Source organism: Aspergillus fumigatus, chromosome 8 (genome assembly GCF_000002655.1).
Source record: "Aspergillus fumigatus Af293 chromosome 8, whole genome shotgun sequence".
NCBI lineage: Eukaryota > Fungi > Ascomycota > Eurotiomycetes > Eurotiales > Aspergillaceae > Aspergillus > Aspergillus fumigatus.
This window is the reverse complement of record NC_007201.1, coordinates 439,010-463,883: the sequence shown is the minus strand read 5'-3', so window position 1 is coordinate 463,883 and position 24,874 is coordinate 439,010. Positions and strand designations below refer to the sequence as shown.

General features: G+C 50.6%; 10 protein-coding genes across 10 annotated transcripts; 5 read left to right on the top strand and 5 right to left on the bottom strand.

The window, feature by feature from the left end:
* Positions 1–1,095: 1,095 nt before the first annotated feature.
* AFUA_8G01770 (uncharacterized protein) lies at positions 1,096–2,230 on the bottom strand. Its single transcript, XM_741936.2, has 2 exons — positions 1,784–2,230; positions 1,096–1,652 (listed from the first exon to the last, which is right to left on the bottom strand). Exons 1-2 carry the CDS (start codon positions 2,162–2,164, stop codon positions 1,188–1,190), a joined length of 846 nt encoding a protein of 281 aa, XP_747029.1. The 5' UTR covers positions 2,165–2,230; the 3' UTR covers positions 1,096–1,187.
* Positions 2,231–2,633: 403 nt separating this feature from the next.
* AFUA_8G01760 (uncharacterized protein) lies at positions 2,634–3,615 on the bottom strand. Its single transcript, XM_741937.2, has 2 exons — positions 3,090–3,615; positions 2,634–3,029 (listed from the first exon to the last, which is right to left on the bottom strand). The coding sequence occupies exons 1-2, from the start codon at positions 3,449–3,451 to the stop codon at positions 2,762–2,764; spliced, it is 630 nt and encodes a 209-aa protein (XP_747030.1). The 5' UTR covers positions 3,452–3,615; the 3' UTR covers positions 2,634–2,761.
* A 2,355-nt stretch (positions 3,616–5,970) lies between these two features.
* AFUA_8G01750 (putative acyl-CoA oxidase) lies at positions 5,971–8,204 on the top strand (the record flags this gene model as incomplete). Its single annotated transcript, XM_741938.2, has 7 exons — positions 5,971–6,292; positions 6,357–6,555; positions 6,601–6,744; positions 6,793–6,921; positions 6,996–7,512; positions 7,563–7,617; positions 7,678–8,204. 7 exons carry the CDS (start codon positions 5,971–5,973, stop codon positions 8,202–8,204), a joined length of 1,893 nt encoding a protein of 630 aa, XP_747031.2.
* Positions 8,205–8,583: 379 nt separating this feature from the next.
* On the top strand, positions 8,584–11,360 carry AFUA_8G01730 (glycosyltransferase family 8 protein). Its single transcript, XM_741940.2, has 3 exons — positions 8,584–9,408; positions 9,471–9,906; positions 9,975–11,360. Exons 1-3 carry the CDS (start codon positions 9,363–9,365, stop codon positions 10,465–10,467), a joined length of 975 nt encoding a protein of 324 aa, XP_747033.1. The 5' UTR covers positions 8,584–9,362; the 3' UTR covers positions 10,468–11,360.
* A 44-nt stretch (positions 11,361–11,404) lies between these two features.
* Positions 11,405–12,798, top strand: AFUA_8G01720 (uncharacterized protein; the record flags this gene model as incomplete). Its single annotated transcript, XM_741941.3, has 2 exons — positions 11,405–12,152; positions 12,202–12,798. The coding sequence occupies 2 exons, from the start codon at positions 11,405–11,407 to the stop codon at positions 12,573–12,575; spliced, it is 1,122 nt and encodes a 373-aa protein (XP_747034.2). The 3' UTR covers positions 12,576–12,798.
* An 893-nt stretch (positions 12,799–13,691) lies between these two features.
* Positions 13,692–14,195, bottom strand: AFUA_8G01710 (putative antigenic thaumatin domain protein; the record flags this gene model as incomplete). The annotated part of the gene is made up of 1 exon (XM_741942.1): positions 13,692–14,195. One exon carries the CDS (start codon positions 14,193–14,195, stop codon positions 13,692–13,694), a length of 504 nt encoding a protein of 167 aa, XP_747035.1.
* Positions 14,196–15,025: 830 nt separating this feature from the next.
* Positions 15,026–17,893, bottom strand: AFUA_8G01700 (haloalkane dehalogenase family protein). Its single transcript, XM_741943.2, has 3 exons — positions 16,992–17,893; positions 16,755–16,939; positions 15,026–16,706 (listed from the first exon to the last, which is right to left on the bottom strand). The coding sequence occupies exons 1-3, from the start codon at positions 17,631–17,633 to the stop codon at positions 16,022–16,024; spliced, it is 1,512 nt and encodes a 503-aa protein (XP_747036.2). The 5' UTR covers positions 17,634–17,893; the 3' UTR covers positions 15,026–16,021.
* Positions 17,894–18,627: 734 nt separating this feature from the next.
* AFUA_8G01690 (MARVEL domain-containing protein) lies at positions 18,628–19,105 on the bottom strand (the record flags this gene model as incomplete). Its single annotated transcript, XM_741944.1, has 3 exons — positions 18,628–18,754; positions 18,806–18,909; positions 18,962–19,105. 3 exons carry the CDS (start codon positions 19,103–19,105, stop codon positions 18,628–18,630), a joined length of 375 nt encoding a protein of 124 aa, XP_747037.1.
* A 210-nt stretch (positions 19,106–19,315) lies between these two features.
* AFUA_8G01680 (uncharacterized protein) lies at positions 19,316–19,675 on the top strand (the record flags this gene model as incomplete). Its single annotated transcript, XM_741945.1, has 1 exon — positions 19,316–19,675. The coding sequence occupies one exon, from the start codon at positions 19,316–19,318 to the stop codon at positions 19,673–19,675; it is 360 nt and encodes a 119-aa protein (XP_747038.1).
* A 2,663-nt stretch (positions 19,676–22,338) lies between these two features.
* Positions 22,339–24,618, top strand: cat2 (bifunctional catalase-peroxidase Cat2; the record flags this gene model as incomplete). Its single annotated transcript, XM_741946.1, has 1 exon — positions 22,339–24,618. One exon carries the CDS (start codon positions 22,339–22,341, stop codon positions 24,616–24,618), a length of 2,280 nt encoding a protein of 759 aa, XP_747039.1.
* Between the last annotated feature and the right edge of the window lie 256 nt (positions 24,619–24,874).

Genomic DNA, 24,874 nt, shown 5'->3' with positions numbered 1-24,874 from the left:
TCAATTTGGCCGCAGAATCATCGTTGTAGGTAAATGGGAGGTCATGGTGTCTACCCCTTGCTATTTCAGTGGTCATGTATTCTTGTGCTAGCATTAGTAGCACTCCCGATTATCAGTATGGAAGTGGCCCTGTTTGGCAATGAATGGGTGTTCGCCAATCGGTGACATGGGAAGAAATCTCGTCAGCCGTATTACTCCATATTACTCCATAACAGTATCTGGGAGAGACTTCTTCGTCAGAAATCGACTGCGCCTTCGAGATGAACTTGAAGAATTCCACCACGTAATATTCTGCGGGAGCAGTCGCACTTAATGCGCGAAATGAAAATCTGACTTGCATTTAGTCAGATAAAAATAGGTGAGTAAACCCCCTTTGCTTCTGGTAGTAACTGGGTGCGGTCATTCTCTGTCAGGCGCGAGGACCTTAACACAAGCAATTTCCTCCAGAAGGTGAAAGACCGGAGATACTTTAGCAGGGCTTGATGGAATTTGCAAGTATTTCTACTTCAAATGCAGACCGGATATTCCCAAATCATAATTTTCTGGCCTTTGACTCGTTGAAAGCGCAAAAGGTTAAAGTTCGAGCTGGAGTATGTGGTCATCATCCACAACCGAGGAGCCATCATGTGGAGCTCCGGGGTACATAGCTTGCTTGATAAGCTCGCATAGGGCTAAAGTGGCGTTAAATTATCTTCCTGGGTAGTCATCAAGTCTCACTTGCTCCATTCAAGTGGTCTTGGTGATATTCTCTTCGACCTGTGCATCGAAATCAGCTGATAGGCAAATGCTGTTTACTGAATGGGGCACGCTAACGATCCATTTCTTAGCAGTTATATACGCTATCGATAGAAAAGGAGAGTAAGGGTTGTGTAGGAACAAACAAATATCCCTTAACCATTGTAGTGTAGAAGCTCACAGGTCGTAACCCTGTTTGCATAATAGCTGTCTATATATGAGTGGGTACCTCGTTGGCTGAGAGTAGGCAATTCAAATCCGTACTATATGGTGATTCGAATCTCTAGGATGACATTTAATAGCTGTGGAGATAGTGCCTGTAGACTACGGATTAACTGAGTCATGGGAAATTAACATAATCTCATTTCTGCATGAGAGAGCATACCATCTGGATGCCACTCGATATCTACAATGGTTAAAGATGCACTCAGGGTATTGAGTTCGTCCACCGATCACAATGCGAGATACCAACCAGCTCCAGTCACAATCACCAACAACCCCATATCGAGGCTTGACAAGCTATTCTTGTTTGCTCCCGAAAGAGGCACTGGACCGGTAGGTACTGGAGCCGGAACAAAACTCTGGGCTGGGGTGAAATCCAACCCCGTGGGAAAATCTGTCATCGTCCAGCGAGACGATGTTGAAGTTGAGGTTGATGAATCCGTCTCCGTCGTCTCCCAAACGTCATCGGTATCCGTTGCTCTCGTTCGAGTGCTGCTCTCAGATGTCGTTGTGCGCTCCTCTGTGCGAGTCGTGTATTCCGACGTAGTAGACACTTCCCGCTCCGTAGACGTGTACGAAGTCGTTATATCATAAGACGTGGATGAGGTCGTTGAATCGTAATCTCCAGAATCACCACCACTCCCAACATCATCGTCATCGTCGTAGCTTCCACTGCATGTATGACCCCATTTACACTGTCCATGTCAGCACAGGTCTGGGGTCAGGGTTGATCAGACTTACGCATCCACCAGCAACACACTTGTAGCCATACTCGCACTACACCTGTTAGCACCTTCCCTAGCGACCATGAGAAGAAATAACCCACATAGTACCCATCGCCGCAGCACTCCGACATCATCGGCACACATCTTGTATCGCATTCCTTCTCAGTATATATTTTGCAACAGTACGTCGGTCCCTTGGACGGCTTCACGTCGTTGTAGCAAAGCTCAGCGGCCCCACAGCAGGATCCATCCGAGCAACAGGTGAAGTCGCAGCACTGGCCAGCATCGCACAGATGAGCACCTGGTAAGCAGTCGTAGTACCGCGGGAGGAGATTGTTGTCGTATGCTAGCGAGGTGGAGGCATTATTTGATGGCGCGAAGCGGCCTTCTTGAAAGGGCTTGAGAGTATCGCGCTTGAGCCAGGATGCTGTTGCGGTAAGGGAGATGGCCGAGGCCAGCAGGAGTAAGGAGAAGCGCACCATGTTTCTGGGTGCGGGTCAGCATGGGACAGACAGGGGTTGAGATGAGGTTATATGCGTCTTGCGTTCCTGGGTATGGGGTCAAGAGCTGCGGATACCTCGTGTTCGGGATCTCTAATGACATCGGGCAACTCTAGTGCCTTGGTTGGATGGATCGAGGAAGCCTTATTGGCTATTGACGGTGATCTATTCCCGAACTGAGTCAGGCCAATTAATTCCTCGTATTTACCAACGAATCGCACTGAGACAATCTGCTGGGATATCACAAGACTCTGCCCGTGCTTTGACTCCCTGACTTGACACAGCGAAGTTATCGCGAGGCTGATAAAGCCAGCTTCACATTTACCGAGTCTAGTGAAGTTGTGAGACGATCTTTACTGGGTTCTACAGAGTATATCCTTCTATTTTGGGGCTTTGAACAGTGAGAAAGCTGAATTTCTAAAGTTTAGCAGAATAAAGCCAAGATTGATTCAAAAAAACACAAGTATCACTGTGCTACTTCTATACACAATAGAGTAACATAAACAGGAAAAGCTTAGAATAAAAACAATTCAATATACCCAACAGGCGTGTGTCTCATGGTCCCCGCATGCGCAGGCATTAGGCAACTTGCATCTGAAGAACCCCATCATAAGAACAGCTAATCTCAACCCCTGGCTTCGGGTCATTGACACAAATCCACTTGGTTCCAGGTGCACCGCCATTCGCGTTCGAACTCAGCAAGACATGACCATCCTCAGCGATTGGCCCACTGACCCTCTGAAGCTCCAGTGTGAACAAGTTGAAGTCGGGAGCGCCATTGGGGAATTTGATGTAGTATTCGCCATTGTTGCAGCGTGCACCTTCCTTAGCAGCGTGGCCATAGGTCCTAGACAACAAGAGAAGCGTTGGTTAGTTTGTTATTCTCGATGAAGGGCCATAAACCTACCAGATCAGGTTGCAATCGGTGGGCGTGTCCTCCGGGTAGTTTGGATCAGTAACGACAAAGTGCATGGATGCCCCGGGGGATGTGGGACCAGCCCTGGCCCAGAAGTCGCTAATTTGGATATAGCTGTCGCGCTTGATGTTGGTGGGGACGGCGAGCGCTGAGCTGACAGCCGCGAGGATTGAGACGGTGGTGAGTTTCATTGTGCAGAATTGAACTTGAGGAGAGGGGAAGGATTTGATGATGAGAAGATGTAGACGATGGGAATAAGGAGTGAATGTTGGGATGAAGGCGATATTTATATGTTGTATACCACTGTTGCAGTTCTGTGCATATCCTATTGACCAGCACGTATTCATTGCCATCTAAGACATTATAGCCCAGTAAAACCGACAGAGTCTATAATTATCCATTTGGCACGCCGTAGACAACGGATCCTGTGGCTGAGAAACCATGGATGGCATGCTTTCAGCGAGATCAATGTATCTCAGTGGCTTTCGCCCTTCCCGAGTGCAACACTGAATCAGGCGCACCAGCTGCTCGCGACTAAGTGGTGCTTCCATGACTGTGTTGCCATCGACGGTTGTGGCTGATGCTTCTTTCAGGCCCCCCGTACTCCACCGGCTCAATGCTGACAGGCTGTGGCTTAGGGATGTGTAGATCATTGCTTCGAATGCATTAGTTAAGCTCAGATTTGAGGCTCATGGCTTATTCATCTTGTGTGACGCGCAAGCTAGCTATTATTAGTGGGGTTGTCTTGCTTGAGGAACCATGTCAGCTTACGGACCGCATCTGTGTTTAGTCGTCATCTTCAACTGGTCACCTAATGTGTGAGTGTTCTGTTGATGCCACTACCACTCTCAAATAATCCTTTCCAATCCCTTTCAAGTCGGGCTGCATAACACTGCTCGTTGAATCGTTGAATGGCGATGGAACCAGAGGCAGAAGGTACAGAGGCTAGGTCCCAAGTCACAGATAAATCTAATCGCAAATCCTCCTGCAACAAGCTCCCCTCGCAGGGGTGGATGCATTTGGACAATCGGGGCACTGACTCGTATCCTGGACCCGGTAAGCCAAAATATGCACATTGCAAACCAAGACCGGTTTGTCGGAATTGTCGCTATTGCATGTGACTCTGTAAATGTACTTGTAGAGTGCTCAGCGCTGCCCCTGGTAATTGAAGATAACACTGGTTCCAGTTACGTACAAAGTGCCAGATGGGGTTACGAACTACGCTAACAGTTGCTTCTTCAGGAATATGGTTCCCATTGACTATGATCCCTCTGAATAGCACAATTTGAGGCATCTCAGATGGCCCAGCAGGCATGATCTGCATTACCTCGTCCACACAAGCCCGAAGACTGGGGCAGGACGTCAGTCCTGGGCCGGCTCTGATCTCATCTATGGAGGGTAAATATTGATCGTAAATCATTAACAGGCTTCCAATAAACACGAGTCGTCCGCACAATATAGAAAAAGCATCGAGCCATGATCATTGAAGAGGTATCGGAGCCCGCAATTGTGAGCATCAGTGCCTCAGCGTCCTGCACTTCTGGAATCTATCCCATGCGACCTGTTGCTGGGTCTTTCGTATGTATCAGATAGTTAGACATGTCTCCTCGGCTTCCTGTCCCATCGACGGGATTCTGTTTCGGTCCTGAGACGCTGCTCTAGCGACTGCTCAAAGTCATGGAGAAATTGAATGTGCGGAGGAGTGAGAGCTCCAAACACCCAATCGAAACCTCTTGGCTTTAGCCAGGCGATATGATCCAGCCATGGAGAATGATTTACTTCAAGGTAGTCAGTTATAGCTCGAGCTTGTGTGCATATAGGGTAACGTCAAGAAACGAGCCAATCGCTTGTGGAATCTTACGCTATCATTCTCACCAGGTTCCTTGGTGTCAACAAACTGCCCAAAGCAGAGGTCACAGAGCACATCCAAGACCAGATAATAGCTTGATTCAGACATTTCCCGCGGAGTGGACCAAGCCGTACAGGGCCCGTTGATGAGCAGCTTACACCAGTGTGTTACTAGCTTAACCAGCAAGGGCTCCATGGAACGAAACGACTTCCCCAGAGGACAGCATTTAGAAGCCGCCTTTTTTCAACATGGAGGGTTGAGTCGGTCCCGGTGATGGTGTTCGTGTCATTTCTGCTCCGCGTCATCTTATCGTTGAACTTGGCGGCCTTGACGTTGGCTATATGGTTGAAGATATCTCGATGAGCCTGGGGGATCTGAAGGGGAGGCCGCTGGGCGAAATCGAACCACATCCCATAGATTTTATGATTGCGAGCGATCTATATATATATATCGGTTTCCGGTTAGAGACCAGTAGAAATCTGGCAGGGAAGACACCTTCGCAAAGAACGGGCCAGGATACTTGCCAATGGGCTAAAGTACAAGGTATAGATAGCCGAGATGAGGAGCTACAAGGCGTTAGGTTTTATCTACTTGACTGGGAGGGAGTATTTACATAACAGATTGCTGAACCGATGATAACAGCAGGCCAATGAGCCAGCATCATACCAAGTCCTGCAGCCACGAATATGCTGGTGTGCTTAATGAGTGATGATAACTGCTGACTTGTTCTAGGGGCGCAGTCCTTTATGACAGGTACGATCTTGAGCTCTCGAGCTGAACACTACATGAGTGTACGGCAAAATCTGAGCCCGACTATGTGACAGGTTCCTGCCCTACATGCACCCATACCCTATCACATACAGCTGAGTTTCAGCCCTTCGTCTATTTTCGCTTCAAATTATTATCTTAATGGCGGTGAAGTCCGTATGCCCTCCGCCAGCCACAAACATGTCTGCGGCGGGTCTGGCGTCATGCATGGGAAACCAATCGGCGTCCACAACCTAGCCTTCAGAAATTGGGAGAATGTATCTATTATCGACGAAGAAGTCATTCGCGCAACCACCGCCCGAATATAAAAGTCCGCTGCTTGCTGGGAGGGAGCTATGGATTGCATATCCATCAACCTCGACAGCTCGTAGACCAGATCACAATATGCTGCCTTCAGAACCAAAAGCATTCGATGCGGGCCAACCGGTCCATTCGGGCCAAGCCCTCTACAAATGGGTGTGGCAGTCTCCCTCACCTACTCTTGAGCTTGCTCAATCACCTTGCTTCAGATCACCAGCAAGTTTCCTGACCCTGGAAGAGCGCACCAGATTCACCTACGAAAGGGCAAAGAAGATTTGTGATGTATACGACATGGCCCTAATCCCTCTTCACCACACCGAAAACCAGCTAAGCTAGACAAGGCTTGGCGGTGGACGACATTCTAACGCTCAGTCCGAAGTTCTGGAAGCTGCAGACAGAACCAATCGCCGCAGTGGACGGTGGAGCTTTGACTTTGATTAGTATTCAGTATAATCTGTTCATAGACACCGTGGCCCCATTCGCAGCAAGCCGGCCGGACCTTCAATGGATCCTCCAGCGCGCGTTGAGCTTTGATATCTCGTTAGTACCGCCCTCATGGAACATGCTCACTCACTAGCTTGTCAGGGCTGACTCGAAGGATGGCCTTAGAGCGCAGTTTATGCTCACGGAGGTCGGCCATGGATTAGATGCGCGCAACTTGAAGACAACTGCGACACTCCTTCCAGACGGTAGCTTCGAGCTCCACAGCCCTTCCTGGGCCGCTGCGAAGTTAGTGATCTCACACCCATCCAAACACCACGCTAAGGTAAAACACAGGTTTATGCCACCGACGACACCACGAAGCGGGCTTCCAGTCGTTGCCGTTGTCATCGCCCGACTGATAGTGGGTGGCGAGAACTATGGGGTCCGTCCGTTCCTAGTTCCCTTGGGAGACGGCCACGAGATGTGAAAAGGCGTAGTTGCCAAGTGAGTCTTTGGTCTGGGCCCTTGCACACGATTATGCTGACTGTTTGACCCAGGGCCCTACCTCCCCGCGCAGGTGCTCATCCTGTCGACCACGCGCTCATCCTCTTCAAGCGGGTCGTGCTGCCCAACTCAGCCCTCCTGGGGAGCCTTGAAAAACCACGAAACGAACGGGATCACTTTTTTGCCACGATCCACCGCGTCTCAGCTGGGACGGTATTTCTGTCCGGTGCTTCCACCCCTGCCCTCCAACTTGCAGTGTATAATGCAGCTCAATTCAGTCTGCGACGGAGGGTCACGGGCCACGACGGAAACCCAATGGCCGTCATAAAGTTCTGCACCCAGCACCTCCCTATTCTCCATGCAATCGCGCAGTACCGTGTGCTTCAGGCGTTCCTCGTAGAAGCGGCGACTACTTTCCGGAATAGAAAGGTCGATCCGCGCGTACGCCACGCCATCGCAACTGTTTCTAAGGCTGTTGCGTTGCAGCACTTTCAGAAGAGCATCAAAGCCTTGAATGACGAATGTGGTTGGCATGGATATTGCGGGCATAATCAAATCCTACAATTGGAGGTAAGAAAACCGAACCGCTATCTGCGCGGAATGCTGACAATCTATATTAGCTGGAATTCCGAGCAGTAGGAACTGCAGAAGGGGACATCAGGGTCCTCGCCATCCGTGAGTTTCCCGCGGTTTTTAGGTGTTGGGCTTCACGCTGATTATGATAACCACATGTAGGACTCGCGAGCGAGCTCCTAATCGGCCGCTATCAGCTCCCGTCTCCCAGAGATCCCAACAGCGCCGTTGCTCGGCACGAAGCCGCACTCTTGACAGAGGCAAAATATCGTCTGATAGAATTTGGCGGCGTGCACCGAAGCGAAGACTTCAACCGCAATATTCTCCCGCTCTCGCTTCCGATGATCCAGGCCATCGGTCATCGAATGGCGCTTGAAGCAGCGAAGGACGCAAACATTGACTCCAATCTCTGCGCCCTCTACGAAAGTGGTGTTATTCTGGAAGACTCCGCATGGTACACAGAGCAGGGAGGCATCAGCCGGAGAGTCCAGAGGGAGATGGAAGCCCAGGCCGCAGATACCTTACTTCCAGACCTGGAAAGGCTGGTGTATGAGACAGGAGCGGGGCCATACAGCAGTGCACCTATGACTTCTGAGCGGCTGTGGAACACGTTCGTATCAGAGCTGGAGACTTATTCTGGCGAGGCATTCCTTAACATTGGTGCTTCTCCTGTTCAAGCAAACCTATAGGATGAAGTGGACAGATGCCGACTTGAAGCTGAACTGTGTGGGATGGAGTCCCCTGGTGCACCTTAGCAGAACATCTAGCCTTGAGACTGCGTTTTGGTTCCAGTATATCCTAACACTTCGTACAGGCAATGCAGATGCTCCAGAATAAATGACATGAGCAACCAGTGTTCAGCTGCGACAGGCCATAGGCAGACAAAGCAAAAGACTGACAATGATTGCTTTCAGAGTTTCTAATTCAGGCGAGTAATCGCTTTCCTCATGGAACTCTGAATATTGAAAGGATATCGGGGATTAGACATGCGCGGAAGGTCTCCGAGAGAGAACACTTAGAGACGTGGGCCACGTGGATATGTCAGCATAAATATCAATCCAGAAAAACATCGGCCAGGGGAAGATGAGGCTGGTTGAGGCTTGGGCCCTTGGCAAACAAAGTCCCGAGATCGGCGACACTATTTTATGTGGGAAATACTTTTCGGAGCTACAAAGGGACCAGGCCTGACTGGTCCAATCTGCTACAGAAACTTGAGAAAACGAATCTGGGACGGTGCGAAACCACAGTATCATCTACAATCTGCTTGCTTCCTCAGATTCCGCTCTGTGGCTAGGAGAATTGTTGGCCTCAGCCTTCAGGTGTCAAGATGATATAGCGTGCAAGGAGAAGATCCTGCAGGATTCAGAATAGTTAATGAATCCTGTTGTGCTCGGCATTTGTCGGCAGTTGCATCTAATGCATACTTCATCTCTTTGCTCTTTACTATATTTGGGCTTTTATGCAATCCTTTACTCTGAGGCGTTAATAATACAGGAAGAATGACAAAACCTTGAGCAATAAGGTCTTTAGCTAGAAGCAGCTAATTTTCCTGATGCCTACTCCTGTAGTATGAGGCATCCGGACATCCACCGAGCGAGACTCCTCCATGTAGCTGGCAACTGTACGGAGTATGTATGCTTGCTTGCTTCTGAGTCATCTTAATCAGGGATTCGCAACCAAGTTGCAGAATGGTGTTATCAATCAGCCCAGATCGGACCCCTCTCGGGTTGTTCCGCTCCGACTAAACCCCCGCTTACGCGATTGATAAATCATTATCGCCACTCCGGGTCTGCACGTTCAGCGACCCTTACATTCTTGCCTCTGCAGAGTGCAGACATTGCTACACCATGCGCCTCAGCAATGGTGCCCACCGCACCATTGCCGCAACCAAAGGTACGCGCAAGCCGAATCATGCGATCCGCCCATTGACAAGCTAACCGACTCTTTCCGCGCAGTATGGGCCACCCTGGTCACAAACACAAACTACCTCCCGGGCCTTTTTACCCTCGAGTACTCACTGCGAAAAGTTGGGTCGAAGTACGCGCTCGTCGTTCTCTACACGGACTCCTTCCCCGCTGAAGGACATGCTGCCGTCAACGCCCGTGGACTACCGAAGCAGCGCGTCCCGCATCTCCTCCCGACCCTCGCGAAAGAATATACCAATGACCCTCGATTTCATGATACGTGGACAAAGCTTACGGCTTTCTCGCTGGTGGAGTATGAACGCGTGGTGCTACTGGATAGTGACATGCTGGTCATGCAGAACATGGACGAGCTGATGGATATGGCGCTGGATGCGCCGGAGTTGGAGGGGAGTGGGAGCCGGGTGTTTGCGGCTAGTCATGCGTGTGTCTGCAATCCGCTAAAGAAGCCGCATTATCCGAAGAACTGGTGTGATCTATCTGTCTCAAGAGGTTCCAGTGACTGACTGAGACCGAGACTAACGGAAACTTGTACAGGATCCCGGCCAACTGCGCGTTTACATCACAGCATGCCACTCCCGACAAGGCCCAGACAAACGGAGCACCATCGGACCGTGGACTTGGACTCTGCAACTCGGGCCTCCTCGTCATCAATCCGTCGAAAGGAGTCTATGATAGGATCATTGACCAGCTCAACTCCCCCGCAACGATGAACTACACCTTCCCCGACCAAGACCTTCTCTCCGATGTCTTCCGCGGCCGCTGGGTCGGCATACCCTACATTTATAATGCGCTCAAGACATTACGGCGCAAGGGGGTCCACGACACAATCTGGCGGGATGATAAGGTCAAGAATGTTCACTATATTCTCAGCCCCAAGCCGTGGGATGAGATTGACAGCGCTGCGGAGGGCCAGGGAATTGGGAGACGGCGGACGGCGAGTCTGGACCCTACACATGAGTGGTGGTGGCGGGTCACGGAGGAAAGACGCGAGGACGAGAAGAAGAGCAGTGTGGCTGATGCGTTTTAGCTCTGAGATACCCTTTGTTTTGTACGATAGAATAATTCTAGATATTTTACATTCCGCATTGTCTGGGCGGCCAGTTGACTTGCGATTGCAAGTTAGCTATGTGGCTTATCTATCGCAGAAGAATTGCCTCAGTTTTTCTCAGTCAGGCTCCCCGATGTGGCGGGATTTTCGGCGTCCATCGAGAGGGGTTCTCGATTTCCAATGGCTCCAGAAACCGACAATCGAACAAATTACCTCCTTCGCCTCAGGCCACGTCCACATAGATCTCATTGATGATTCTTTGAATCATAGGATATTCTGCCAGTCCATCTCCATATCTATTGGCCCGCCACGAAGACCTTTAGTTTCTTTCCATAGCCCATGGAACAGCTTCTCGAACCGGCGAGGACAGAGAAAGGTTGATTCGTAGTGTCTGGATCAGCTGTGGTAAAAATTAGGATGCCGTCTCCGTCGGGATCGAGCTCGTACTAGTCTTTTCCCATACTTGTCATACTGTGTGTCAAGCAGGGCTCATGTTTGTGGATGTTGGTGATCAGCATCTAAGCCTGGAGAGAAGGGAGGATTTGTAACTCGGGATCTCAACTCACCTATAATTGCTTGCTGTTCTTATAAGTTAATGATAGAAAAGAGCTGATACTTGGAAGTAAGACAAACTTAGGATCGTAGAAGAAGGTGAAGGTGCGTGAATGACCAGACACCATTCACTGTTCACTCACTCCAATATCAACGAATGTTTTGTTGAGAGCCACCACAAATCTATCAAGATCTCCCTCTCTTTACTTCCTCACTTACAAGATACTTAGGTATCTTTCGTCTCCTGGACATCAAATGCTTATCACTCTGATGAACAGTGCCTTGCAATCTAGCACTGCATTGTTCCCATATTTCTCGCAGAAGTTCATGTCATTTGTCTGATCCTTCAGTAGATTCTTATCACATGGACTATTCTGGCTTCTTACGCGCTGGCACTATGTCCAATGACCTATACACACTCGACCCGCATGGTGATGTGATGCTCCTGTTCCCCGGTGTGAGTAGAGCCTCTCCTCCAAGTCCGAGCCTGGAAACCAGCTTTCCGACATCTGTCATGACCGACGCGTCTGCCGTCGAACAAGACACTAGCGATGATAATACGACGTCTGACCGAGAAGCTCTCCAACACCAGCCGTCAACCTCTGAAGTTAGCGATGCGAGCGAAGAAGGACATTCTGTGAGCAGTCTCATCGGCATGCGCGTCTCTTCGAGACACTTGGCCCTCGCCTCACCCGTCTTCATGCGCATGTTCAATGGCAACTGGCACGAGGCACGCGAGATCCGCTCCGAAGGCATCGTCGTCCTCATCATGGACATTTGGGATGTTGACATCACGCTCATCCTCATGAACATCCTTCATGGCTATGCGCCACAGGTCCCTCGCAAGGTCGATCTAGATACTTTAGCCAAAATCGCTGTGATGGTTGATTATTACCAATGTCGCGGGGCTGTGGAGGTCTTTGCGGATATCTGGGTTGATGGGTTGAAGGCGGATATGCCGAAGGCTTTTGGAAAGCCCGTCCTTCAGTGGATATGCATCGCATGGGTGTTTCGCAAGCCAACGGAGTTCTTCGCAGCGACGCGAGTTACCCTCGTTCAGAGTCCTGGAGTGGTACATGCGTACGGCCTCCCTATTCCTAACAGAGTGATTGGTTCGTATTTTACAACGTACCTGACAATATTGCTATGCTAATCAGGCAGAAACAATCAACGAGGCTCGGGAGCAAGGCATCAGGGAGGCTCTGGCTGCCATTGATAGATTGATCGATGACCTAAGCTCCTCCACGCATCGATGCTCTTTCGAATGTAGTTCAATACTTCTTGGCGCTCTAATAAAATTTCTGCGATTGTCCAGTCTTATTTTTCCTGATCCAAGACCTCCATATGATACCCTGAGCATTGGATCCCTGACCAGGAGCATCATCCTCTTTGCTCGGTCGCCGCTCTGGGAGGCTAGGCTGTCAACCAAGGGGCGTCCTGAATGGCACAGCTGCAGACTAGGAACTCTTCTTGATCCTGTCCGCAGGGGCCTAGAGCCGAAGATGAACGGATTGAAGCTGGAAGACTTCGAATGAAGATGGAGCTATTCGAGAGATCAACTGGGGTTCTTACAGTTCCTTCGTCTTCGCCAAGGCACAAATCTGACTTTTAAGTACATAACATACTATTTCCTGAGAATGGTTCATTTGATCTGATGTGTCTCACTCATATTGTAGATGAACCAAGATAGAAGCCTACAACGTGATATGCGCCTGACAGTAGCCTCCTGCTGGCTTCCTTCTTCGACAACTTTCGCTTTGAGACTCACTCACAGTAGCCATATCAGCCTTACCACGTACTCAAGCCTCAATCATACTCTCTCTGTTGTTTTCTTGAAGGCTAACGCATCCAATAATGATATCAATACACCTGGACCACGATCGTGTTCAGCAGACTCAATCCTTCAGTTTAGACCCTGGATACCATCCATAATTTCCGACAGCGGTCAATATGTGGTTTACTGGAGGAAGCATGCACAGTATCATGTGGACTTGCAGTCTGCGCAACATCACACTAGCTATTGTATTACCAAGGATAATGTCTTTAGACATGTCACTGCGTCATTATGATTGGCAGCGTGCAAGGTCACAGAGAATCCCTGGTGGTTGTATAAGAGGTCAACAAGATCTAGAACTGCCACAACCCAAGCCACGAGCAACCCAAACTAAACTCAATAGACCATCAAGACGGATAAAAGACCGTACCGGACTTAGCTAGACTGCAGACATCTAGATAAAATTTGAAGGATTATGTGAGCCAATAGGGTTCACGAAGCGCCGGCGGCACACTACACCATCAGAGTGCACAACAACCACGTCGGATACAACTACGCTCAAACCAAAAAGAAGTTTTCATACCAAGACAGCTAAGGTAGAGCTTTGAGACAGGTTTCAAATCATTGCAATCTATATATTGTTTTTTACCAATTTGATTGACATGTTTGCGTTTTGGTATAGGTATAGGTAAATCATCGTTGGTATAATCCATCCTCGGCATAATCGTGAGCCGTATGAGTCATGACTCGTAAAAACAAGGCCTGCCTCGATGTGTTCCTGACAACTTTCATATCCTCCAGGGGTAGAAAATGAGTGTAAAGAGGAACAAGATGTTCATGGCCAGCACACAGAGTGGCGGGAGCGAGCACGCTTCGCTTAACCCAGGGTGAGGGTGAAGGCGGCACCGGTGCCGCAGGCACGAGTATTGTGGTCATCGGGGAACTGATAGGACTCAGCGCAGTTGACATCGCCGGGGGCGCAGGAGGCCGTGGGGCAGCTGGCGTCATCGATGGAGACGCCGAAGCCGGCGGCAATGAGGGGAGAATCGGGGGAGAGATTGATGGAGGAGAGATCCCAGAAGAGAGTCTCGCCGGCCTCGGTGTACTCAAACTGGAGGACGGAGGCGAGGTCGGCGGCGGTGGAGATCTTGATGGAGACGCCACCGCCGTTGGGGTTGGTGCGCCAGGTCTCGACGTAGGAGGAGCCGGGTTGGATGGTCTGCATGTCGCTGCTGGTGTCGGAGACGGACCAGAGATAGACATTCTCGCCCATGTTGTTGACGATCTGGACGCCGCCGCTGGGGGCGCGGGGAGCGAGAGGGAGGGCCGAAGCAGTGAGGGCGAAGGCAGCAGCGAGGCTGAAGAACTTGGAGAAAGACATGATTGTGGTGTTGGTGGTAGTGATATTTGTTGTTGTGAAGGAGTGACAACAGTCTGATCTACAGAGAGTGACAGTTGAAAGTAAAGGACAGTGGAGGATCAACCTCGCGCCAAAGAGTCAAAGGAATGAATGACTTTGGTAGCAGTGTTGAAGCAAAGGGGGAAAAAAACTGAAACAGCATGGGGTGCATGGCTGAATTTATCATCTGCAGTGAGCGATGGGAGTGGGCCATCTCCAAGGCGTTCCAGAATCTTTTAGGCACACAAAATCGAACACCTCAAAGCCTAAGCCTTGAGGGGAAGAGAAAACAAGCCCCCCATTCTTTGTCTGGCAAGAGTTGATTGGACACCATGAGATTGGATATAAATTCAGAGACGGTGTGCCTGAACCATCGCACGAATCATATCGAGTAGAATGGACTGACTCTATTGCAAGCCCCACCAGCAGTCAAAATTGCTCAGTTAGCGCCGGCGCTAAACAGTTGTAAATGGACCGGGAGCCAACGGCACTTGGCTGAAAGATGAGGGTATCACGAACTCGAAGAAAGGTTTTCACTTTTGCCTCCCATGGGTCTATTCCTGTTTTACTCTGTATGTCCCGGTCCTCTCGCTACAAATCACATGTGTTTAGCAACTGAAAGAAGTTCCTCAAATTGTCCTTTGTAAGTCAGTGGTCTAGGCCATGTCAAGTAGAGGTACTCAGACAAGCAGACAACAAACACATCACTTGCTTTGTTCCCATCTCTCTTTATATGTTTCATGCAGATACAAAGAACCGGAGATATATCGCATCCTCCTATGACACATCCCATGGCGTCGGGACAGGGAACAAAAGAGCCCCGCCAGGCACTGGAAAACTCTGAGAATCAGAGTTCAGGAACACAATCAATGGCCATGTGTTCCACGGATTCTACGTCATCTGACATTGTCTCATTGGCCGATATGAAATCACTGTTCCCCTTTGGGCTAGATTAGTTCCTGTTCCACCGGGAGTCCAGACCCAGCCATGGATTGTGCACTGGCTTCAGCCAATCATAATGTTATCGACAACCAAAAAGAGTTTAGCAAGGTACAACACCATAGCCATGCACACCTGCCCTCACTTCCCTGTTAAGAGGTCCGCGGTCTCCAGTGGCGATAATCATGTCCTGGTGCCGGGGCTCCGGCCCAGTTGAGCCATTTCAACGAGATGCCTCGTTTTCTTGTTCTGCAGGTACCAGTGGTGAGTGGATGAGATGAGTCCGCATCCTATTATCGTGATTCTCGCCCTCCACATACCGAGAATGATTTTTCAACACGCTAAGCTGTTCTCTGGCATCCACTTGGTCCACGTCTGTTGGGTACCAGTGGCTGTGATAAAGGCTGCTTCACCAAGAACCTTAGCACGGCTGGTTTGGTGCGTCTGGTGGTGCCGCGACTTCAACTGTGGCTGAAGGCATCCATGAAGGTATTCCGTGGATGAGGGGATAGGCCTCTGGGCTTTGTACAATAGTGCCTCTTCCGATACACCTTAAGGAGTTGAATGCCTGGGATATATCACCTTCCAACACCCTGAGAAAGGTTGGAATCTTGTACATTGTTTGCATTGCACTAGCCATGGACTAGAACTCAGCGAGACACCATGTTGATTACTCATTGTTCTAGATTCCTTAGCGTATCTCTGACATGTAGTGGGGGACGAGGGTTTTCCTCCGAAAGAGACAAAGACCCGTGACTCTGTGCTATTCGAGTCTAATCATTGTCAAAAGCCTATAACCATAGAATGCTAACCACGGAAGGAGAGGAATCTGTAACACAAGAGACTCCTTGAACTTAAAAATGCGGCATTTACCTTTGCATCACAGTAGGTTCGCGATATCTGGCAAGCCTAGCAATCAAGTCCCCAACGGCTTTCGGCTTCTCTTCGGCTGGATAATGGCCAGCACCGTCTAGCCAAATTCCGTAAGGAGCCCAGTCCACCATGACCCGCGAATCAACACCGCGTACCAGAATATCCTTGTAATCTTTCAACAAAGGGTCCTTGTCTCCAAATACAACTGCAACTTCCAACTGGTGCGCTCTGTCGCTAGACTTCCAAAAACTCCGGACCCCCTCGTTCCGAAGAGAAAGTCGCGCCTGAGCAGTGAGGTTGTCGAAGTTGGATGGTCCGGCTAAACCCTCAACTAGTTCCCACAACCATGTGTATCGGAGACTTCTCAGGACAATGCGGGGTGTAGCCGGGGCCATATGCGAGAAGCGATAGATACTGGACTTGGCATTTGAGGGGATATTCCTGTAAGGCGCGGCGTAGCCAGTGACGTCGTTCTGCGAGATACTTGGAGACATGAAGCGCATGACTGCTGATTCGGGGGTACGCCCGCCGAGGATCCCGGTTGTCATGAACCAAATTGCGTGGAGGAGAGCGTAATGCATGCTTATCTCACTGATGCGTAGAGGAAAGAAGGAGTTCAATAAGAAAAGGCTGGTGCAGGCTGATGTCGGCAGTCGAGACAGCGTGGACAAGGCGACACAGCTGGATTTGTCAGTAAAGGAGAAATGCGACGGTGGATGGTAAACTCACCCTCCCCAGTCATGAGCCACAATAGTCGTGTTGTCCAGACCGGTGGATTCGAAGAATTGCTGCAAGGTACGCATGTGTAGCTCAAAGGTGATGGCTTCCGGACGAGTGATCTTGTCGCTACGACCATGTCCGAGCCAGTCCAGCGCATATACCTCGTGTCCTCGTTCCACAAGTGCAGGGAATACCTGCCCATCGGTCAGTAGGCACCATGGCAGTGGGAAACGGCCATGAGCATACATTTCTCCACATATAGCTCCAGCTGGGATTCCCATGCAGAAAGACGATCGGTCGGTGGGAGGCCTTATTATCCGTTGCGATGCTGCGATAACTCGGTTTCAGATGGACATATCGGGCCGTCGCGCCGCACACGCTGAACTCCTCCACATTGTCCCTCCATGGCATATCAGCCATCCAACCCTTGCCCTTTCGATCGGTCCGGAGAATCTCGTCATCTTTGAATCTGTACGTTCCCTCCAGCTGCGATTGAGCTAGGGCATCTACTCGCTGTCGGTATTGCTCCGCATCTTTCACAAGCGTTTTCCACCAGTTTGGCAATAGTAGCCGCGGTGCGTTCCGGAATATCGTGGGCAAGACCCTATATGCAAGGCTCAGAAGGTAGAGGGGAAGGAGTGCGGAGGCTAAGAAGGCGCGATTGATTGTGAAAGATAGTAGAAAGGCACTGAGGTAGCCCGAGACCGTCAGAACCTGAGCAATCGATGCTGTGGTCAGCTCTTTGACCTTGCTGTATGCCGAAGTCATCTCCGTCGGAGGTTGCACCGCTGGTGGTTGTGGAATTGTGATATGTTGCGGGGACCTCGTCCGGCAGGGTCGACTATGGGGAAAGAGTGTTATTTTATTGTATGGATGTCCTAAATTCATACGACTGGGTTTAGGAGAGAAAGAGAGGCAGAATGACTCGGTTTCGTTGTGACGATGGTTTCTATCAATGACTGGGTGGTGACATCATCATTGTTGTCCTGATCGCGTCCCGCATCTTCCCAACTCAACAATGTTGATACTGACACATGATAACTGCTTAAGCATGCAGATCTACCTTGACCTTCTGTCTGCCAAACGGACTTGAAAGACGATGTACAGATTTTGCACCAATGCGCATAGATGAGTCTGTTGAACTCATTCAATTTTTCCAGTTTCACTGCTCGTGCCACACTTTAGCATAGCATTTCCAATTCTGAGCTTAGTAGGATTACTGTATATTTATTGGGACCATTAAGATTCGACAAAGGCTCCTGCAATAGGACCTCGTAGTGTATCGCAACAATGGTCGCAGTTTATATGATTGATCCTCTCAGTAGAAGGTTTGTCAACAATATCGGGATAACTTATATATTATATGTGTAGCTTTAGGATACATCAAGAGAGGCAAGTCAGCACATCTAACAATTAAATAATCAAAGGCTATTACTTCATGCATTATTAATACATCTAACGAGTGACATAACACTAATATACATGCATAACAAAGTCGTGACCGATTCGTTAGGTATTAGGAATTAAGATACGATCGAGCTGGACATCACGTCATGTCGCAAAATTATAAAATCAAACAGGGACGGACATCCCTTTGATCGACGACCAACCGATAATTTAACTTGGCTTGCAGTTGGTCATGGATTTAGGGCACTTTGGCGACCAGTGCCTAGCAACAAAAGTCGCCGGATTCCCTGAACGCTGACCAGGTTAAGGATTGGCAGGAGCATCGAGAGGAGCACGGTTGGCATCAGAGTGCTTCTCGTGGGTAGAAGTCTCGTGACGAGCGGCCCAGAGATTCATCACTTCAAGACCGATGGCGAAGAAGGTGAAGATACTGATCCGGGTTAGCGACTGTATGCATAATACGCCATCGGACCACTTACAAGGCGAGGAAGATGAACGACTCGTTGGCCTTCTTGAGCGCGCAGCTAGCACCGGGGGGAGCATTGACGGCGCAGTTGTGCCAGTTGTAGTCTTGTGCAGCGAAGATGAACGCGGTCAACCACCTAAGCACGTTAGTATCGCAGCAAGGACGTCAGAAGGCCATCTTCACATACAGATAGGAGAAGATAACGTCAATAGGCAAGACGAATCTGCTCAGACGAGTCGGCATGAAGGGGGAAAGGAAAGCCGGCAGGAAGAAGACAACGGACATCGTAGACTATGGCAAGTTAGCATAGGTACATGGATAGACAAGAGACGGGTCAACATACGATGACTTCCCAGTAGATGGTGTGCTGTGTATGCGGCCACTTGTTGATGAAGTAGGAGGTGATGCCCATCACGATGACGGCGCTGGACCATTGCATGAAGCGCACCACCAGAGAGGCAGGACGAGTGATTGCTGTCGACACCATGATGCTGAATGTGATATGGCGATATCTAACTCCTCGACTGTGGTTGGGATGGGGATCTGTGACGGCTGGACTGGGTGCTGAAGCTACCGGCGACAAGGACTACTTTATGACTTCTGAGTTTCGATTTGAGGAAGACTCATGAAGACTCGGTTCGGAGGTAATCCCAACCCTTCATATATCATGGCGAGGTCCAACCTACACCTATGAATTATGTCACAGTGGCATCAGCCGATGGAAATGGCCGACGCACCAATACCATCGCACCATGCAATCATTCATCCCAGAAAAATTTTCAGCGCATCCATCATAGGCTTCGACCTGATGGCAACACCAGGTCATGTCCTCAATGTGATGGAGTGTGCAGCTAACAGCTGTCGAACCAGCCAGAAGCTGGGCGGGTGGAGTTGTGACGCCATACAGGGACGAGACTCAGGCATCGATGGGTTGATGTGGACTCCCGTGGTTTCCGCTCGCTGGCTGTCCGTATTTTGGATTTCGGGATTGTGTGGAATCACCAATAAAGTGGTGGAGATCAATCAGCCCTGGCAGGATTCACAGGGTAGTTTCTAAGCTCGTTTGGTTTATCGTCAGTTTTACGTTGGGTCACTATTGGTAGCGAGTCGCTTCATGTTTAGCAGAGTCTGCCTGTCCACAGTATCTCTAGATTTATTCCAAAGGATGCAACATTTGCATTGCTAATATCACGCTCAATAATGTGCAGGTTTCTGATCCTGTTATTACCTTGGAGTATGTGTTCTAAACGTCGTCACTCTGTTGAGGAATCAATGAATCCGACGTGGTCGGCCAGGTCGATCGCGACCCGGTGCATCCGTAGTAGTCTAATCGGTGGGTCGCTTAAGTGATGCAAAAGCCCACTAGAAGATTCTTCTTGATAATGTGGAATCGTGGTCACCAGATGCTTCTGAATAATAGTCCCTCTGCTACTACTGTGCCGAGCTCCGAGAGCTTCTGAAAATGGTAGTGCTTGGACATGTCTCAATACTTGACCAACTCTCCGCGCCCAGTGGTGGCGCCTTGCGCAGAACTATATTACCTATTAAAGCGCATCACTTGAACTACTGTTGTTGCACATGACCGAGCGCCATGAAAGGTCATTTGCCCCCTCATTGCAACTGTTTTCCCTCAGTGATCTGGCCGATGGCCTCGAGATCGACTTGAAGGCTATCAAAACGACATCTGTTGGCCTAAGCGCCAATTCCGAGTCCTTGGACGCCTGCTGAAGGTTATTCCGGGCTTCCATTCTGACTTTGCCTGTCTTGGCGTGTTGATCATTCTACGTATCACAGGGAGATCCAATATAGACTGGAAACTAGCACCGGGGTTTGATGTCTGCGATTTACTGTGAGACTAGTTATGCTCACTCTTGCCCTTCTGTCAAGCACATTGTAGGATTACCCCGCCTACAAATGCTTATGTCGGTAGCTTCCATGCAGAGTCAGCAGAGCGACTCATCTCCACATACATGAACAATGCTAGCAACAGATGGTATAGCCCAGAGGCAAGTCTGTCCGTTGAGATCGTGTTCAGGCTGCTTCCTCGAATCAATCATGGATCTACAGATATCCATCGGGCCAAGACTGCCACCGAAGCTGAAACGTATCTCGGAGACATTTTACACACCAAGACCAAGGACGGGAACATGGTGTTACTCAGACGACCTTGACTTGGTACTGTCGATTTATTCTTTAGACACTCCACCTCTAGTATCTTCTACGGGCTCAAACAGAAATACTCATTTGCTCGGATTACCTGAGATGTATTGAGATGATCCATATGAGAAGAGATACAGGCATCTTGCGTTCTTGCGTCTGCCTGCCGATCGCTGTGGAGGCAAGCTGTATTCAAGTGTGGTGTTTGGCCTAACGGATCCTGACCATCCGTGCTACTACTAGTTCATCGGTGAGTGTTGAATCCTTTCGCTCTATAGCTTAGTATGTGCAACACGCAGTATATTTAATGTTCTATATATTTTGCCGCAACAGTGATAGAATAGAAGCTGTTTAGGATTGGCCAGCAGCAACCTAGACCACATCCTTTCAGAGTCATGTCTGCATAGCTGACAAACAGTCTTTGTATGGCACAATGAGAATGGCAAATGAAGCAGAAGGGTAAATGGGTGATATTAGATTAAGAGTCCAGTCATTATCTGTGATATGGAAGTGATGTTGCATAGATCGCTGGGCATGAATAATGTTGATCTTGGGGGACTCCTTATTGGCATATGGTAAATATAAGATATAGCTCTGTCCATGGCAGCTCTGCGATGAAACCACACCCAGATCAATACAATTAATTAGACAGCCCGAAAGTCATTACAGGGAATCACCCCTCATAATTATCGCAATATTCAGATTATGACGACCAGGTTTGTATGAGGCGCGACTCGATATTCAGGCTGCTGATCTCTCAAATACCAGGTTTCCTATGCAGAGAGGACCATGAATGCTTTCTTCCAGAAATACAGAGAGCCCTTATCCTCTAGCAACAAAAAGAGACTATTTCGTCGGTTTCCTACAGCAACTGCTGCGGGTGATTTAGGGACCGAATCTGATGGTATTATTTATCCTAAAAAGGAATGTGAATCCGCTACGGAACTTTCTCATTAGGTAAGTCGGTCCGAGGGGTAAGATGGCAAGATCTTTGGTTGGGGCATGCAGACAACTTGCTGTTGACTGACAAGAAGTAGAAGAATATAATCGATTCGCAAGCTATCCTAACCCAGGTCATATTGGGCATTTATACACAGCATATGGCCCTATCAAGAAGAGCTGCTGGTATTTAATCGGACAACGGCGCGAGGCGAGAAGACGAAAAGCAAAGCGGGTTAGCCCGATGGAATGAGCCAGTCATAGCCGAGATTCCAGATGTACAGTCAGCAGGATTACCAATCCGTCATGGTGATTGGTCCAATCAAAGCGGGGAGGCAAGTCTATGTCATCATAGGTTTGATGGGAGCTGAGTAAGAAGGTCCAGCCAGAACGTCGTCATGAAAAACCGTCGAGAAGGCGTCGAGAATGCGGGGAAAAGGAATAGCGCCTGCTGATCGGATTAACATGTTGAACTGGGCGTGTTATTAATGAGACCTGGCCTAGACGAGGACATCCCAGCTTTATAAGGTTTCATCTGCCCCTCATCGTCTGTCGTCTTCTGTTGTTCTCGTTGACGTTGACCATCAACCTTACCCCTGACAGTAATAGTAGGACAAGCACATCATGACACAGGACAAGTGCCCCTTCAAGGAGCAGTCGTCGCAGCCCAATTTTGCTGGTGGCGGCACCAGCAACAAGGACTGGTGGCCGGACCGGCTGAAGCTCAACATCCTACGCCAGCACACGGCCGTCTCCAACCCGCTGGACGCTGACTTTGACTATGCCGCCGCCTTCAACAGCCTCGACTATGAGGGCCTGAAGAAGGATCTTCGTGCCTTGATGACCGACTCGCAGGACTGGTGGCCCGCCGACTTTGGTCACTATGGAGGTCTCTTCATCCGGATGGCCTGGCACAGCGCCGGAACCTACCGTGTGTTTGACGGTCGTGGCGGTGCCGGTCAGGGCCAGCAGCGGTTTGCCCCCTTAAACAGCTGGCCCGACAATGTCAGTCTGGACAAAGCTCGTCGTCTGCTCTGGCCCATCAAGCAAAAGTACGGCAACAAGATCTCGTGGGCCGATCTCCTGATCCTCACCGGTAACGTCGCCCTGGAGTCCATGGGTTTCAAGACCTTTGGCTTCGCTGGAGGCCGTCCAGACACCTGGGAGGCGGACGAGGCCACCTACTGGGGACGAGAGACTACCTGGCTGGGCAACGACGCGCGGTACGCCAAGGGGTTTTCTGGATCCGACAAGCGCGGCTCCCTTATTGCCGACGAGGAGTCACACAAGACCACCCACTCGCGTGAGCTGGAGACTCCTCTGGCCGCCGCCCACATGGGTCTGATCTATGTCAACCCGGAGGGTCCCGATGGTAACCCCGATCCCGTCGCGGCCGCTCACGATATCCGGGACACCTTTGGCCGCATGGCTATGAACGACGAGGAGACGGTCGCCCTCATCGCTGGTGGCCACACCTTTGGCAAGACCCACGGTGCTGCCCCTGCGGACAACGTCGGCAAAGAGCCCGAAGCCGCCGGCCTGGAAGCCCAGGGTCTCGGCTGGGCGAACAAGCACGGCTCCGGCAAGGGTCCCCACACCATCACGAGCGGCCTGGAGGTGACCTGGACCAAGACCCCGACCCAGTGGAACAACAATTTCCTGGAGTACCTGTTCAAGTTCGAGTGGGAGCTCACCAAGAGTCCCGCCGGCGCCCACCAGTGGGTTGCCAAGAACGCTGACGAGATCATTCCCGACGCCTACGATGCCTCCAAGAAGCACAAGCCCACCATGCTCACCACCGACTTGTCGCTCCGCTTCGATCCCGCCTACGAGAAGATCGCCCGCCGCTTCCTCGAGCATCCGGACCAGTTCGCCGACGCCTTCGCCCGCGCCTGGTTCAAGCTCACCCACCGGGACATGGGCCCCCGCGCCCGCTACCTCGGCCCGGAGGTCCCCAGCGAGGTTCTGATCTGGCAGGACCCCATCCCCGCCGTCAACCATCCACTCGTCGACGCGTCCGACATTGCCGCGCTCAAGGACGAGATCCTCGCCTCCGGTGTGCCTCCAAGAAGCTTCATCTCCACCGCCTGGGCCGCCGCCTCCACGTTCCGTGGCAGCGACAAGCGCGGGGGTGCCAACGGCGCACGCATCCGTCTGGCCCCGCAGCGCGACTGGGAGGTCAACAACCAACCCTGGCTGCGCGAGGCCCTCTCCGCGTTGGAGGCCGTCCAATCGCGCTTCAACGCCCGCGGCGACAGCAAGAAGGTCTCGCTCGCTGATCTCATCGTCCTGGCCGGCTGCGCGGCCGTCGAGAAGGCCGCGCAGGACGCCGGCCATCCGATCAAGGTGCCGTTCGTCCCCGGTCGCATGGACGCCTCCCAGGAGGAAACGGACGTGCAGTCCTTCAACCACATGGAGCCCTTCGCCGATGGCTTCCGCAATTTCGCCAAGGGCCCTGCCCGCCCGCGTGCGGAGCACTACCTCGTCGACAAGGCGCAGCTGCTGAACCTGTCTGCGCCCGAGATGACCGTCCTGGTTGGCGGTCTGCGGGTGCTCAACACCAACTACGATGGCTCCACGCACGGCGTCTTCACCTCCCGTCCTGGAGCTCTGACGAACGACTTCTTTGTTCACCTGCTGGACATGAACACCGCCTGGAAGGACGTCGGGAACGGCGAGTTGTTCGAGGGCAGCGACCGCAAGACCGGAGGCAAGAAGTGGACGGCTACTCGTGCGGACCTGGTCTTTGGCTCGAACGCTGAGCTGCGTGCGATTGCGGAGGTGTATGCCAGCAACGATGGCGACATGAAGTTCGTCAAGGATTTCGTGGCGGCGTGGAACAAGGTAATGAACCTGGATCGGTTTGATTTGAAGGGCAAGCAGACCATCCCTGCCCGTTTGTGATGTGGATGCTCTTATGAGAGATGAATCTCCTAGTTTATATGTTGCGTGCACGGCCAAAATTGCCATTACATATTGCCTACTTAGGTATTGAACAGCTTAATGCAAGCCTATTATGCTGATGTACCCATTTTCATTACTTTTAGTTGGATATCCCAAATCTAGTCTGCCCTGACATGCCCTCATTTTGCACACACTATGCACATATTTGACAGGCTATTCTATCCTAGTGCTTATCATCCATCAACATACAATAGAC

Coding starts and splice junctions, on each gene's coding strand:
- AFUA_8G01770 (XM_741936.2), bottom strand. CDS start 2,164: ATGGTGCGCTTCTCCTTACTCCTGCTGGCCTCGGCCATCTCCCTTACC. Junction 1,653..1,783: donor GCTGCGGCGATGGGTACTAT/GTGGGTTATTTC, acceptor TGACATGGACAG/TGTAAATGGGGTCATACATG.
- AFUA_8G01760 (XM_741937.2), bottom strand. CDS start 3,451: ATGGCAATGAATACGTGCTGGTCAATAGGATATGCACAGAACTGCAAC. Junction 3,030..3,089: donor ACCGATTGCAACCTGATCTG/GTAGGTTTATGG, acceptor CTTGTTGTCTAG/GACCTATGGCCACGCTGCTA.
- AFUA_8G01730 (XM_741940.2), top strand. CDS start 9,363: ATGCGCCTCAGCAATGGTGCCCACCGCACCATTGCCGCAACCAAAG. Junction 9,409..9,470: donor CACCATTGCCGCAACCAAAG/GTACGCGCAAGC, acceptor CTTTCCGCGCAG/TATGGGCCACCCTGGTCACA. Junction 9,907..9,974: donor CCGCATTATCCGAAGAACTG/GTGTGATCTATC, acceptor AAACTTGTACAG/GATCCCGGCCAACTGCGCGT.
- AFUA_8G01700 (XM_741943.2), bottom strand. CDS start 17,633: ATGAATTTAGGACATCCATACAATAAAATAACACTCTTTCCCCATAGT. Junction 16,940..16,991: donor GGAGCTATATGTGGAGAAAT/GTATGCTCATGG, acceptor ACCGATGGGCAG/GTATTCCCTGCACTTGTGGA. Junction 16,707..16,754: donor GTGGCTCATGACTGGGGAGG/GTGAGTTTACCA, acceptor TGACAAATCCAG/CTGTGTCGCCTTGTCCACGC.